Source organism: Mauremys reevesii, linkage group 25, assembly GCF_016161935.1.
Source record: "Mauremys reevesii isolate NIE-2019 linkage group 25, ASM1616193v1, whole genome shotgun sequence".
NCBI classification, from domain to species: Eukaryota; Metazoa; Chordata; order Testudines; family Geoemydidae; genus Mauremys; species Mauremys reevesii.
In genome coordinates this window covers 1,963,182-1,978,055 of record NC_052647.1, presented here as the reverse complement: position 1 = coordinate 1,978,055, position 14,874 = coordinate 1,963,182, and the positions used below count along the sequence as shown (strand labels likewise).

The 14,874-nt window shown below is 46.9% G+C and overlaps 1 protein-coding gene across 3 annotated transcripts in view; it reads right to left on the bottom strand.

Annotated features, from left to right (window-relative positions):
* The window catches only part of LOC120391313 (gametocyte-specific factor 1-like), a 29,812-nt gene extending 20,238 nt beyond the window's left edge, over positions 1-9,574 (bottom strand). For all 3 annotated transcript variants that reach the window (XR_005591260.1, XM_039514844.1, XM_039514845.1), the window contains exons 1-5: positions 9,548-9,574; positions 8,628-8,742; positions 3,465-3,565; positions 1,910-2,036; positions 252-335 (exon numbers count right to left, since the gene is read on the bottom strand). Coding sequence is in view for 2 of the 3 variants with exons in the window: in XM_039514844.1 (XP_039370778.1) it covers positions 252-335; positions 1,910-2,036; positions 3,465-3,565; positions 8,628-8,742; positions 9,548-9,559 (439 nt within the window). In the remaining variant the exon portion in view is untranslated. The remainder of the gene's footprint in view (positions 1-251; positions 336-1,909; positions 2,037-3,464; positions 3,566-8,627; positions 8,743-9,547) is intronic.
* Positions 9,575-14,874: the final 5,300 nt, after the last annotated feature.

Here is a 14,874-nt window from a genome sequence, read left to right as displayed (position 1 = left end):
ATCAAAGCACAGATGGTGCAACAGACTATATGGAAAACAACAGATGTTTTGTAGAGAATAGCAGGCGTGTCGTAGATCCTGTGAAGCAGGAGAACTTAATTTGTTCAGGGACAGTATAACTGGGTGTCCCAACACATGATCTGTGCAGAGGGATCTATGGGACCTCTCTCTTAGTCCATGTAACTTCTTTGGGGGCAAGAAGAAGGGAATAGCAGGGGCTGACAGCCACCTTGTGTCATCAACCTCCTCACCTTTATCCCAGTCTTCGTCACATGGGGACGGCTGCCACATGCTGACAGTGTTCATCTCTCTGTGGCAGTTATTCGACTGACTCACTTAAAGCAAAGAAAATTCTTAGTGAGAAAATCTTTTTGGATAAAATACAATCCTATTTTAGGGACATTAATCATTTTTTGACCTAGCTGCAGAACAGCTCTAGGCTTTGGAGAGGAGCAGCATACGCTGGAAGCTGATCAGTACTCCCCTAGTCTTAGCAGCAAAAAACTCTTTAGGCCAGGGATGGGCACCTTGAAGGTAGCAAAGGGACACAAAATCCATGAGACCCCTTTGGTGGGCCATACCTTAAGAGGCTATACATTGCCCAGCTCTGAGAGTTTGCTACAACACAGAATGTTGGCAGGCCAAATCAAATGATCTGGCAGGGTGGTTGCAGCCCCTCATTTGCCAATCCCTGTTTTAAGCCTCTTCTAAAGCTAAACAATTCTGCACACATTTTTCAGCAATGGTGCAGCTGCTCCAACATACGCATTGGGAGAGGGTTCAGGTGTGTTTCTATTGTCATGTCACAAAAATCTGCTCAGGATTTTTTCCACTACTGTCATGCTCCAAGCCTTGTCTACATGAACATGCACATCATTGCTAGCTTCAGTACAACTCTACTTTTGCCAGAGAACAGGTACGTTTTCCAGTGTAGTGACAGCCACATAGACATCAGTGGGGGGAGACATTGGAACACGACCCACATAACCAAGTGATTTAGGTGCTGGGGTGACAGACCTGGACAGTGAACTCCTCATCAGAGCCGACAGCATGGGCAGTGGTAGGAAAGCTTCCCCATAGTCCCCTCCCCAACTTGCTCCACTCTGAACTGGAAGAACCCACCTTCAATTGGGAAAGTTACTCAGCCTTCCTGGCCCAGTCACAGAAGTGAGGATTGTTATGATCTAGACACTTGTCCATTAAGAACTGGACTGAGACCAATTTATTTCACATATGCCACTAGACAGGCTATGAAGATTTTTGGTCACTATCAGGTCAGATCTGCATTGGAGACCCACCTCTCTCATGGCCACTATCTTTCCGCTCTAAGCGGTCCAGATTACCAGCTAGATCTCATTTCAGCACACACAGTTTAGGGCACAATGTACAGTTCCCATTTTAACGCTAAAATCTCTGGCAGATAACACATGTAATGCAAGCCAGTTGCCTCTCAGATGCTTAGGAGAATTTGCATGGACACAGAATGAATGAAACTCAAGTCTCCCAGGGCTCCTGTTGCTTCTGTATCACATAGCACTACAGGTAAAGGATTGCTTATGGAATAACAGAGTAACAATCTTTAACAGCAAAAATTAAGTTACAACGCTGTTAGCCCAAGAGTTCCAGAAGTGACTTTGGCTCTGTAAACAGGGGCTCTAGACCCCAGCGCCAAGCAGGCGCGTGGGCGGCCTCCCGGGGCGGCATTTGGCTCCGGTGGACCTGCCGCAGTCATGCATGACTGCGGCGGGTCCAGGCTCCGGTGGACCTGCCGCAGGCGATGCGGCAGGAGCTCAACCTGAGCCGCGGGAAGAGGGGACCCGCGGGACCGGGAAGGGCGGCGCAGCGCACGCGCTGCTTGGGGCAGCCTACTTTCTAGAGCCGCCCCTGTCTGTAAAGGAGTTTTTCTCACCAATGTCTTGCTCAATGCAGCTTTTGTCATCACAGCTTGATATATGATGTCTGATCTCAGCTCTGGGAACCTGATGGCGGGCATTAAAGGGGCATGTGGCTAGCTGCTCTGCAATATCAGGGTGGTTCTAGAGAAACAGAAAAAGTACGTGCTATCTCACTGAATTCATCCTAGCCCTTGTATTTTCTAGTCACTAGTGAAGGGTTTGTGCAATCTGCATCCTGAAATAGGTTGAAAACATTTAAACAAGGAAAGACAAAACTTAGCTCAGGTCCTGAGCACAAATGCAGTGTAGAAACAGCGAAGCATATGCATCGTTTATGATAGAGGCTATGGTTGTTCATTTTTACATTTAAACACCACCCTGAATTTATCTGATTGAAGATCAGCCCCAGATCAAACACAGTGAAACCGCTGCAGTGTCATCACTGGCATGGTTCGATGCACAGATGAAATTGCCCTAATAAGCCTACATCGGGAGTAAGTGCCTTGAAACCCTAAAAAATTCAGCCACTTTATTTTTAAATTAAGTAAGCAACAGACTAGAGAACAAGTTCCTGCCTGCACTAGAGCTTAAGTCTTTGCAGTAAATTTAACTCTCCTGAAACAGGAGGGAAGTTACTCAATGTTCCAGCTGAGGCCACATCTATATTGGGGGCGTTCTGCCAGTAGAGGTAAACGAGTGTGGACACAGAAGAGCGCTACTATCCCCCACTGAATGAAGAGCCTCTACCCTTAGAAAAGAGCAAGACAACAAAGAGGAAGAACACACACTGCTCAGGCTTGCTCTGCACAGTTTTTATATTACTATAGCTATGCTGGCTAGGGGTGTGATTCCTAACCAATACAGTTATACAGTACATCATCTTAACATGTGGATGCAGTTATATCTGTATAAGTGTGCTTATATCAATACAACTAATATACACTAGCACTGGAGAGGTTAAAATAAGCTACTGACTGAGAGGACAAAAGAAAGGAGCAGCTTCTCCTGTTAAATATATAGCATTCTAGCCCAGAATAGAAGACTGAAAAGAGAGAAAAAGTTTCAGACCGATGTACATTGAACTGAGTTATTAGCAATATAAAAAAAAAAAGATGGTTTACTTTGCAATCAGAGCAGTGCAGCTGCTAAAGAATTAGCTGCAACATCAGATCATTTTTGCTTTGGCCAGCCAGAAGGCATCCATATAACACTGGCTGCATTTGCTCCATGCCCTGAAGTGGGAAGCAAATACCCAGGTCCCACAAGTGAACTGCTGGAAGAGAATAGAATCCCATCACTAACCTAGGTATTCTGAAGAACCTATATCACCTTTCTTTGGGGCAAATGCACTGATCTGAAGTGCATTACTAAATATGAACTGGATGCTTTTACTAAGTGGTAAATGGATGACAGATATAAATATGAAATAAAGATGGCTTCTTCCAGTCTAATAGCAAGTGAATGCATCCTTCTAGCAAAAGGCAACAAAGCATACTGAGCTCACCATGCATTAGCTTTACAAAAATATGATTTCCCAAGTGCATTAGAGACCTTAACATCCTGTCCTACCTTCCTGCACTTTATAAGATGATAGGGAAACCGACAGGCTCGGATTTGATGATAGCGATCATATGGACATTGTATTAACTTCTCTGGATCCAAAGCATCAACTGGAGGAGAATGAATAAAAGACAAGAAAACATTCTGCCAAACAAGATCTAAGAACATCATCAACACAATTAACAAGCGTGGAAACATACTAGGTACTGGAGCTTTCCTCTAATGGGGTTAAGCCATTAATTTTTAATAGCCTAGACAAAAATTTAAAATTGCTACAGTGGCACTCATTGTGTACACCCAACCAAATTCACTTTGGACTTTTTGTGAGTGGAATATTAAATTAAAAATGAGGAAAGTGTAGTCAGTAGTGCAGAGTGGCCAGTATATATCCATGAGTACACTTATGCAGAACAGTGAGCTGGAAATACATTACTATAAAAACCCTTGAAGCTACCAAATTAGCTAGCTGTATAGCAGTGACATGCTAAGGGTCAGCAGAAGCATGGCATTCTGAAGTAAATCCTTTTGCATTTACTTTCAATGCTCAAAGGCCATCTCTGCTGGAGTAAGAAACAAATCAAACTAAAACAAACATGGCTGGAGTTAAGGCTGCAATTTGCACTACAGAGCACTTGGCCCTATAAAGTGCAGAGGTTGGCAGGTGCTTAAGAGCCCAACACCCACTGAATATAGTGAGGGCCTAAGTCACAGGCACTATTTGAAAATGTTCCCTCCTAGTCCACACTAGGACTCAGAGAGGCATGAGTCACCTTAATCACTTAAAAGTTACATAGAAGGGACAAGGTAGGTGAGGACCAACTTCCAATAGTGAGAGACACAAGCTTTCAAGCATACACAGATCTCTTCTTCAGGATTCAGTTTGTGTTCGTGCAGCAGCTTTCCTGCCATTACACGTGTCTCCCCTCACACCTTCCATGCTACTTACCCACATTTGTATCAGTGTACAGAGGGCATGCACACAAAGGAACAAGGGACAACAGACTGTGGGATGTTCTCTAGAGAGCTGGAAGTAAGGGGACTGGCCAGACTGATTACATAAATCAGTGTTTTTCAATTTTTTTTGATACCAGGGACCAGCTTGCAGCCTTTCTAAACAGTGTCAGAGAGACCAGAGGGACAGGCCACTGAGAAAGACTGACACAGGTCATTAGGACAAATGGCTACTTCTGACAAAGTGGGAATTGTCAATGTTTGTATGAATACTGTGTGCCTCAGTTTTCCCTATGTGTTGCACAAGTATCTAGGCGGTGGGATAAGGGTGTGAGAGCTTTGCAGATACCCCAAGAGGGAAGGTACAAGTGCCATCTAGCTACCTGGGCCCAGCCAATGGTTGGACAGTCTGTATCCTGAGGCCCATTCTCCGCAAGAGCCAGTCGGAGGAATTAGAGAACAAAGAGGTGGAGGCCAGGTGACCAGTTTGCCTGGGTAACATCATACAGGATGGAGGAGGGGCAACTGGGTGTGACTGAGAGTGAGCTGCTGAAAGCTGGTCAGTCTCCTGGTTTGGGATGCAGTAGGGAGAACCCAGGGCTCTGGGTCTCCTCAAGATGGACTTTGCTTTAACTTCCTGCTTTCTGTACCAACAAGATTCTGCTCTATGTTGTTTCAGATGACTAATAAACCCTTCTGTTTTACACCGTCGGGAGTGCATGGCCCCTTAAGGGGGCATGCAAGGTTTCCCCAGGTGTTCTATTCAGGTGGACTCGCTGCAGGCAGCTTATGGTGTGAAACAGGGATGCTGAATGCTCAGAGGTCAGACCCAGGAGGAGCTGAAGCCCAGGCGGTTTGTCCTAGTGAGTGTGCGCGCCGAGGGGTGGTCATACTACAAGAGGGTCCTGTCCGAGGGCTAGTCTACACTACTGCGCTGCTCTAGTGAGTCTGGTGAAAACGCACTATGCTGACCGGAGAGCACTCTCCCATCAGCATAATTACTCTGCCTCAGCAAGAGACGGAAGCTACGACAGCAGGAGAGTGTCCCCCACTGACTTAGGGCTGGTGTGGACAGCTCAGGTGGTGCGTTGCTCCGGGGGGTGGCTTTTTCACATCCGTGATTGACATAAATTATATCAACTTAAAAGGTAGTATAGACAAGCCCTGAACTTCATTCAGTGGTTCCAGAGCACCAAGCCTGTGTATCCATTAATTACTCTGTGTGGGGGGGGAGGGGGAGTCATCCCCAATGCATCAAACCAGCACCATATGCCAGGCTAGGCCTCTGAAGAGGGCAGCTCCCTTACCCGACCATGGTACTAACTAGGGCTGTATATTAATCACAATTAACTCATGCGATTAAATAAAATCACAATAAAAAAATTAATCACAGTTTTAATCATTGCACTGTTACACAATAGTATACCAATTGAAGTATAAAATATTATTGGATGTTTTCTACATTTTCAAATATATTGATTTCAATTACGACACAGAATACAAAAGATACAGTGCTCACTCTATTTGCACTGTAAAAATAATAGTATTTTTCAATTCACCTCATACAAGTAGTGTAGTACAATCTCTTTATTGTGAAAATGCAACTTACAAATTTAGATGTGTGTTACAAAGCTACACTCAAAAACAAAACAATGTAAAACTAGAGTCCACATGTCCACTGAGTCCTACTTCTTGTTCAGCCAATCGCTAAGAGAAAGAACGTTTGTTTATATTTATGGGAGATACTGCTGCCCGCTTCTCATTTACAATGTCACCTGAAACGCCTCAGAAAAGGAGTTTGTATGGCACATTTGTAGCCAGCATCGCAAGGTATTTACATGCCAGATATGCTAAACATTCATATGCCCCTTCATGCTTCAGCCGCATTCCAGAGGTCATGCTTCCATGCTGATGACACTTGTTTAAAAAAAATAACACATTAAATAATTTGAGACTGAATTACTTGGGGGAGAATTGTAGGTTTCCATCTGTTTACCCACATTTTGCCATATATTTCATGTTCTAGCAGTCTCGGATGATGACCCAACACGTTGTTCATTTTAAGGACAATTTTTAACTGCAGATTTGACAAAACGCAAAGAATGTACAAATGTGAGTTTTCTAAAGATAGCTACAGCACTGGACTCAAGATTTAAGAATCTGAAGTACCTTCGAAAATCTGAGAGGGATGAGGTGTGGAGCATGTTTTCAGAAGTCTTAAAAGAACAATACTCCAATGTGTAAACTACAGAACCCAAACCACCAAAAAAGAAATTCAACCTTCTGCTGGTGGCATCTGACTTAGATTATGAAAGTAACATGCATTGGGCCACACTGCCTTGGATCGTCATTGAGCAGAACTTGTCGTCAGCATGGACACATGTCCTCTGGAATGGTGGTTGAAGGGACATATGAATCTTTAGCGCAGGGGTCAGCAACCTTTCAGAAGTGGTGTGCCGAATCTTCATTTATTCACTCTAATTTAAGGTTTTGCGTGCCAGTAATACATTTTAATGTTTTTAGAAGGTCTCTTTCTGTAAGTCTATAATATATAACTAAACTATTGTTGTATGTAAAGTAAATAATGTTTTTAAAATGCTTAAGAAGCTTCATTTAAAATTAAATTAAAATGCAGAGCCTCCCAGACCAGTGGCCAAGACCCAGGCAGTGTGACTGCCACTGAAAATCAGCTCACGTGCCACCTTCGGTACACCTACCATAGGTTGCCTATCCCTGCTTTAGCGCATATGTAAGTACGTAAGTGTAGCACGTAAGTATCTTGCAACGCTGGCTACAATAGTGCCATGTGAACACCTGTTCTCATTCCAGGTGACACTGTAAACAAGAAGTGGGCAGCATTATCTCCTGCAAATGTAAACAAACTTGTTTATCTTAGCAATTGGCTGAACAAGAAGTTAGACTGACTGTACGTGTAGGCTCTAAAGTTTTACATTGTTTTGTTTTAGGATGCAATTTCTTTGGTACATAATTCTACATTTGTAAGTTCAACTTTCATGATAAAGAGATTGCACTATATTATTTATATTACATGAATTGAAAAATACTATCTTTTTTTTTACAGTACAAACACTTGTAATAAAAAAAAATATAAGTGAGCACTGTACACTTCGTATTCTGTGTTGTAATTGAAACCAATGTATTTGAAAATGTAGAAAACATCCACAAATATTTAAATAAATAGTATTCTCTTACTGTTTAATCGTGTGATTAACCTATTTAATCGTTTGACAGCCCTAGCACTAACAGGATATTAACCATGTTGTGTCTGCAGCCAAACACATTTTGGAGCCAGCCACTGGTAATAAAGTAAATTATGAATTGTGGCATGGATAGGGCCTTAATAAGAAGTCACTTTACTGGGATGATCCCCAGGAAACTGATTTAGGCCCTGTCTGCACCAGACATGACTGTAGTTTTGTAACCAGTTTGTACCCCACACAGCAAATCTGCTAATTGGATCGGCCATTTCTCCAGACCACTGACATGCTGCAGCTGGCGGACATAGTCCACTAGGTCAGTGTGGGAACCCACAAACACAGTGGAGGACTGTAAAATGACAACTTCCTGGAGGCCTTCATGCCTTGAACATTACTGATAAGAACGCTGTGGCTTAGCCAGATTGCATATGCTAAATAAATAAAATGAACCACACACAGCTGAGTTACGCCACCACTCCAGCCTTCCTGGCTCACAAAGGTTGGGGCATGGTGTTGCGTGTCTGCACCCAATATGCTGCCTAGAAGAGTTTGTCTCAGTACACCCAGTCACCCACCCAGCAACTACATATTACCCAAGCAGTCTCACACCCACCTTGCAAAACCTAGGTATGGTTTCTTGCTGTGATATTGACCCACATCATTCTTTATTGCCTCTAAAGTTTGTGTGGTTTTGAACTGCAAGAAGACCACAAATTCTTTCATTCTGGGACCCAAAATCAGGTGCAGTGAACCGCTGCTCTAATACACAGATGCATATATCCACCAAACTTAATGCCTAGAGGGGAAAGTTACTTCCCTAGAAGCCACTCCCGCCTTTAACCAAGTTTAAGATACTTTAATACTTTCAAAGATCTAAGCTGTCTCTCACTGTATCTGCAGGAACCATGAATAGAATCAGAATGATAGGACTGGAAGGGACCTCCAGAGGTCATCTAGTCCAGGCCCCTGCATGAATGTTACAAGCCAGCAAAGAAATACTTACCATAGTTGTCTTCTAAATCCATTTTACTGATGCTGAAAGAACGCTGACTTAAGTTTCGCTGGAGGACCCTTTGAGCCAGTCTCTGAGTGTCACTCTCCTCCTTAAAATATCTACCCTATAGACCAAAAATGAGGAGATTCACAGATTGCTAAGGCCAGAAGAGACAATTATGATCATCTAGGAGGTTTCAATCTGTGATCCGCAGACCCATGGGGGTCCACAGACTATATCTAGGATTTCCAAAGGGCTCCTGCACCTCCATTCGAAATTTTTTAAGAGTCCACAAATGAAAAAAGTTGAAAACTACTGATTTAGGCTGACCTGCATAACACAAGGCATAGGACTGCCCTGACTTAATTCCCATTTGACCTAGTGCAGATCCTTTAGAAAGGCATCCAATCTTGATTTCAAAAATTTGATGGAGAATCTACCACAACAGTTAGTGAGGGTAATTAACCATTGGAAAAATTACTGTTAAAAATAAACCTTATTTTCATTCTGAATTTTTCTAGCTTCAACTTCCAGGCACTGGAAATAACTTGAAAGTTATTTCAATTTATACATCACAGCTACTAAGGGTCAAAGATCAACTGCATGACAGCAACCAGTAGACTTTATATCTATGCTATGTATGCTCAGGACACAAGCTTATTCTTGGTGGCCCACATATAATGTAGGGCACCGGGAACCTCATATTCTTCTGCTCCACAGAGAAAGGTTTCCTCCAAGATGCTAAAATCCAAAGATTTTTGTCTGAAACATCCTCTTTGCCCAATACATTTAAAAGGGTTAAAAGAACCAGTTCCCAAGAAAAATTAAGCCATGTATTTTGGCAGCTCAGTTATCTCTTCTCATACACACTTTAGTGCTCCATCCTGAGCCACTCCACCTGCCTGACAGGTCAACACTTTTACACCTACCTTGTGGCTCATGATCTGTATGAAGGCGGAAAAAAAAGGGGTCAGAGAGTTAGATGGTTGCTGCTTTTTAAAAAAAGCCAAAAAGGAGATGCCTAATAAAACTGGCACACATGGGTCGCGTGTGTCAGCTGCGTATCCCTCTCTAAAGTGTGAGCTGCAGATCTGACCAGCACCAAAATGTCCGAGGTGCCTTTGACAAACTGGTTGGTCTGGCCTAGGGCACCCCCGCAAGGGCACTGGTGTGTCCTACCCCACCTGCCCCCGGGGCACTATGGGGGGCATCCATCAGCCACAGGACACTGCGGGGGGCACGGACCACAGCCTGGGGGGCGGCGCAGAGCGAGGCTGAGGCGCGGGCAGCCAAGGACCTGGGCTCTCCGGCATCCCCAGTGGCACGGGCCGCTCCCGCCACACCGCGAGCCGGGGCGCCGGGCAACACGATCCCCGGCCCCGCGCAGGCTCGCAGCGCCCGCACAGCCGGGGCCAGGCGGGGCAGCCGGACACGGCAGCCAGTGTCAGCCCGGGGCCCGCAGCAGGGCCCGAGCCCAGGCCCCCCCTACGCGGCACGCGGGGCGCCCCCCCCCCAGCCAGCCACACCTAGCGCGGGAGAGCGGCGCGCAGAGCCCCCGCCCCTCCCCCCAGCGACCCGGCCGGGGGCCCCTCAGGAAAGGGAGGAAGCTCCCGGCCGTGCTGAGAGGAATCGCGCGCCAGCCGTTACCCACCAGGCTTTGCGCGGACCAGCGCGTGGCCTCAGTGCGGCGGCTCCTTCGGCTCCGGAGCAGCCACTGTGAAACCCCTCCCCCCGCCGCGGTGAGACCACAGCGAGGCTCTACCCCTCCACCCCCCCGTTTCGGGCACCATAACGAGGCTGCTTAAGTCACCCCTCCCAGTTGAAGGGGCGGGGCTAGCCGGGCAGTGCAGGGAGGGGCGGGCTGTGAGGGAGGTGACTGATCATCCTGCGCTGGGCTTAGTTAGCGGCAGCTCCCGGTTGGGTTGGACTGGTGCAGGGCATGGTGGGAGTGTGGCTAAGGGGCATGGTGCATGCTGGGACGGTGGTGGGGGGAAGTCAATGCAGCCTGCATGGGAGAGCAGTGCATGATGGGACTGCACCCTGAATGGGGGCAGGGCATGCTGGGAACATGGCTCAAGATGGAGCAGTGTATGCTGGGACTGCAGCTGAGGGGGAAGCAGTGCACGCTGGGACTGCAGTTTGAGGGCTGGGGAGCTGTATATGCTTAGGGTTGCCAATTTTCTAATCTCACGAAACGAATCACCCTAGCCCTGCCCTTTCCCTGAGACCCTGCCCCCCAATCACTACATTCCCCCTCCCTTGGTGTCTCGCTCTTTCCCACCCTCACTCACTTTCACTGAGCTATGGCAGGGGGTTGGGGTGCAGGAGAGGGTGAGGGCTTTAACTGGGGGTGCAGGCTCCAGGGTGGGGCCAGAAATGATGAGTTTAGGGCATGTGAGGGGGCTCCAGGCTGGGGGCAAGGGATTCAGTATGCGGGAGGGGGCTGCATCTTGAGGCAAAGGGTTGGGGTGCAGAGAGCACGAGGGCTCCAGCTGGCAGTGCAGGCTCTGGTGTGGGGCCAGGGATGAGGAGGTTGGGGTGCAGGATGGGGCTCTGGGTTTGTGGGCAGTTCTCAGGGCTGGGGTTGAGGCACAGGTTTACCTCGGGTGGCTCCCAGTCAGTGGCACAGCAGGGCTAAGACAGGCTGTCCCCGGGAAGTAGCCAGCAGAAGGTCCAGCTCTTAGGCTGGTGCCGAGGACTCACTGCATGCAGGCAGTGCCCCACCAGCTCCATTGGCCATGGTTCCCAACCAATGGGAGTGTGGAGCTGGTACTTGGGGTGGGGGCAATGCACAGAGCCCCATGGCCCCCCTGCCTAGAAGCGAGACCTGCTGGTCACTTCTGGGGCATAGCACAGGGCCAGGACATGTAGAGACTAGCCTGCTTTAGACCTGCAGCACTGCCGACTGGACTTTTAACAGCCTGGTTGGTGGTGCTGACTGTAGCTGCCAGGGTCCTTTTTTGACCGGGTGTTCCGGTAAAAAACCTGATGTTTGGCAACCCTATGTATGCTGGGAGCGTGGTCAAGTAGGGAGGGCTGCATCCTCACGAGCTATGGGCTGCCCTGCTTAGACTAAGCTGCCCAGCACATGCTGGGGCTCTGGAAGATGTCACTTCAGTACTATGACGTGCTTTTGCTCTGAAACATGACTGTCTAAAAATGCCCTTGCCTTAGCTGGCCTGCTGTGTGTGTGTGTATTGGAATCAGAGCTGTGACAAAAATGAGAATGGGGAGAAGTTGTTGCATTTTGATCCTCTTAACTCTGCAGAGCCAGCCCAGGTACAGGAGGGAGAGCTTGGGTCTATTCTGCATCATCATTGTTACTATTTATTTGTCTTAGCATAGTGCCCAGGAGCCTTAGTCATGGACAAGGATCTGTTGTGCTAGGCACTGTATAGTGACTAATCAAATGCAACATTAACAGAATTAATATCATATTGCCTCTATATAAATCCATAGTACATCCATATCTTGAATACTGTATGCAGCTGGATTCGCCCCATCTCAAGAGATACATTGGAAATGGTACAAAAAAGGGCAACAAAAATGATTAGGGGTATGGAACGACTTCCATATAAGGAAAGTAATAAGACTGGGACTTTTCAGCTTGGAAAAGAGATGACTCAGGGGGGATATGATAGAGATCTATAAAATCATGACTGATGTGAAGAAAGTAAATAAGGAAGTGTTATTTAATCCTTCTGTAAGCCCCTGGACTCACCACCACAGCACCTCCTGCTGGTGACTTCTGGGAATTAGCTCATTCCAGCTCCGGAGTGCCCTCTGCAGGCCAGTGATCCACCTTACCTGTGGCCCTCCCAGGACCCCAGTGCCCCTTTTACCAGGGGTGATGCCCCCTGGCAGTAACCCCTCACAGCCTTAGAGTCTCCCCCTCCCAGGGGAACCCCCACCCACTATTCCCACTTCACCTCAGTATTTGGCTACTGCCAGTCCCCATCTAGCCCCCCGCTCACTGGGGCAGACTGCAGTGTAAGCCACTCATCATAGGCAAAGGGGGTTCAGACCTGCTGCCTCTGCCTACCCATGGGCTGCCCCCTGCAACCCAATACCTGATGGGCCTTACCAGGCTTCAGCCTCAGGTTTTCCTAGGCTGGAGCTCCCAGGGCCTTTCCCCAGCCCTGCTCCACTCTAGGTTCCCTTCTTGACACCTTGCAGACATGCCCTTCTCCCTCTACAGGCAGAGGAAGACTGCCTAGGCTGCTGGCTCACAGTCTTTTATAGGGGCCAGCTGGGCCTGATTGGGGCATGGCCCCAGCTGAGCCTACTTTCCTCAAATCAGCCCAGGCTTCTTGCCCCAGTCACAGCCCTCTCCTGGGCTGTTTCAAGCCCCACAGGGTAGGAGCGGGAATCACTCTGCTACACCTTTTCATAACACAAGAACTAGGGGTCACCAAATGAAATTAATGGACAGCAGGTTTAAAGCAACAAAAGGAATTATTTCTTCACACAATGCAGTCAACCTGTGGAACTTCTTGCCAGAGGATGTTGTGAAGGCCAAGACTATAACAGGGTTTAAAAAAGAACTGGATACATTCATGAATTATATTATATTAGGATGAGCAGGGATGCAAAACCATGCTCTGAAGTGTCCCTAGCCTCTGTTTGCCAAAAGCTGGGAATGGGCGACAGGGGATGGATCACTTGATGATTACCTGTTCTGTTCAGTCCCTCTGAAGCGCCGGGTATTAGCCCCTGTCAGAAGACAGGATACAGGGCTAGATGGACCATTGGTCTGACCCAGTATGGCCATTTTTTTGTTCTGATTGCTCATAATCTTAATCAGTTACTACTGTGCCAACTAAGCGCATGTGTCATTGAAATTGACCCACAGAACAGTTATTACAGGCAATGATGCATGAGGAGAAAAGCCCAGCTTAACTCTTTGATCCTGGCATTAGTTTGCAGGGTGAGTAGAAGAAAACCTCTGCTTGCTTGCACGGTGAGCGCATTTACTATGGCATCTCAGAGAGATGATGGACATGGGCCCCCTTGATGAAATTTAGACAGTCTCTCTTTTCAGAGTCAAAAGCATTTTGAAGACAATAGTTCCTGCAGTATGGTTCATTTCATGCAAATTAGTTGCTTTCTGCTGGCTCTGCTTGTGTCTGCTGTAGCTTTGTTTAAAGTTGCCGTGGAAAATGTAAAGTTCCCAAACTACTGTCTGCTGGCTTATTACAACCACTTCCATGCAGGCTGTGCATGGAGCATCTTCCCCATGTCTCCATCAGACGCATCTAAATACGACGTTCCATCTTCAGTCTGTAAGCTGCGATAATCGCAGTGAAATTGTTCATACTGATCTTTGCTGACCCATAAATGTTATTTGTTTAGATCCCAAACAGATTGGAATTTCTATAGAAGGAGGTATAGGGCCTCCTAAACAAACACACCAATGTCAGGCTTCATTACATTCAGTAACGGCTGTCTCAAAGCGGTGGTGCCTGACAAATCTGCTCCGTTGTGCACTCGGCAAACAAGCCTGATGAGTGTTCAACAGCCCAGAAATGAGTGACGTTAGCTTTGACTTTCAGTAGAGGTTAAAATATTGGACCTGATTCTGATCACACTTGTACTGGCATGATCAAGTTTAGCACCTTTGAGTTAGATGCAGTGTCTCATTTTCACTGAGTTCCCCACTTAATTTTTAACATAAGAACAGCCATACTGGGTCAGACCACAGGTCCACCTAGCCCAGTATCCTGTCTTCGGACAGTGGCCAATGCCAGGTGCCCCAGAGGGAATGAACAGAACAGGTAATCACCAAGTGATCCATCCCCTGTCACCCATTCCCAGCTTCTGGCAAACAGAGGCTAGGGACACCATCCCTGCCCATCCTAATAGCCATTGATGGACCTAATGGACCTAATTAATTTTAAATTAAATTATTTTCTAGTTACCTTTAAGATAAAGAAAAGCCAAGGCCTAGCCCCTATGAAGCATTGGCTCAGCCAGGATCATGTCTTGGGAATCTTCCACAGCTGTAATCACAGCACCCAAATTGCAAAGGGGTTGCTGAGCATCTGCATCAGCCCCAACTGAAGCCAGGGAGGTCCAGCATTTTGAAGGTCATTGGCCCTTCATTAGAATTTGACCAAGGGATGGGTATTTGGACCAATCTGTTCCCATTTGGGTGCTTTCAAGTTTGGTACCTACATCCCTATTTAGGCACCTAAATAAGTGGGCTGATTTTTCAGAGTTGCTGAAATCAGCAGGAGTCCAGTGTCTCCAAATAATC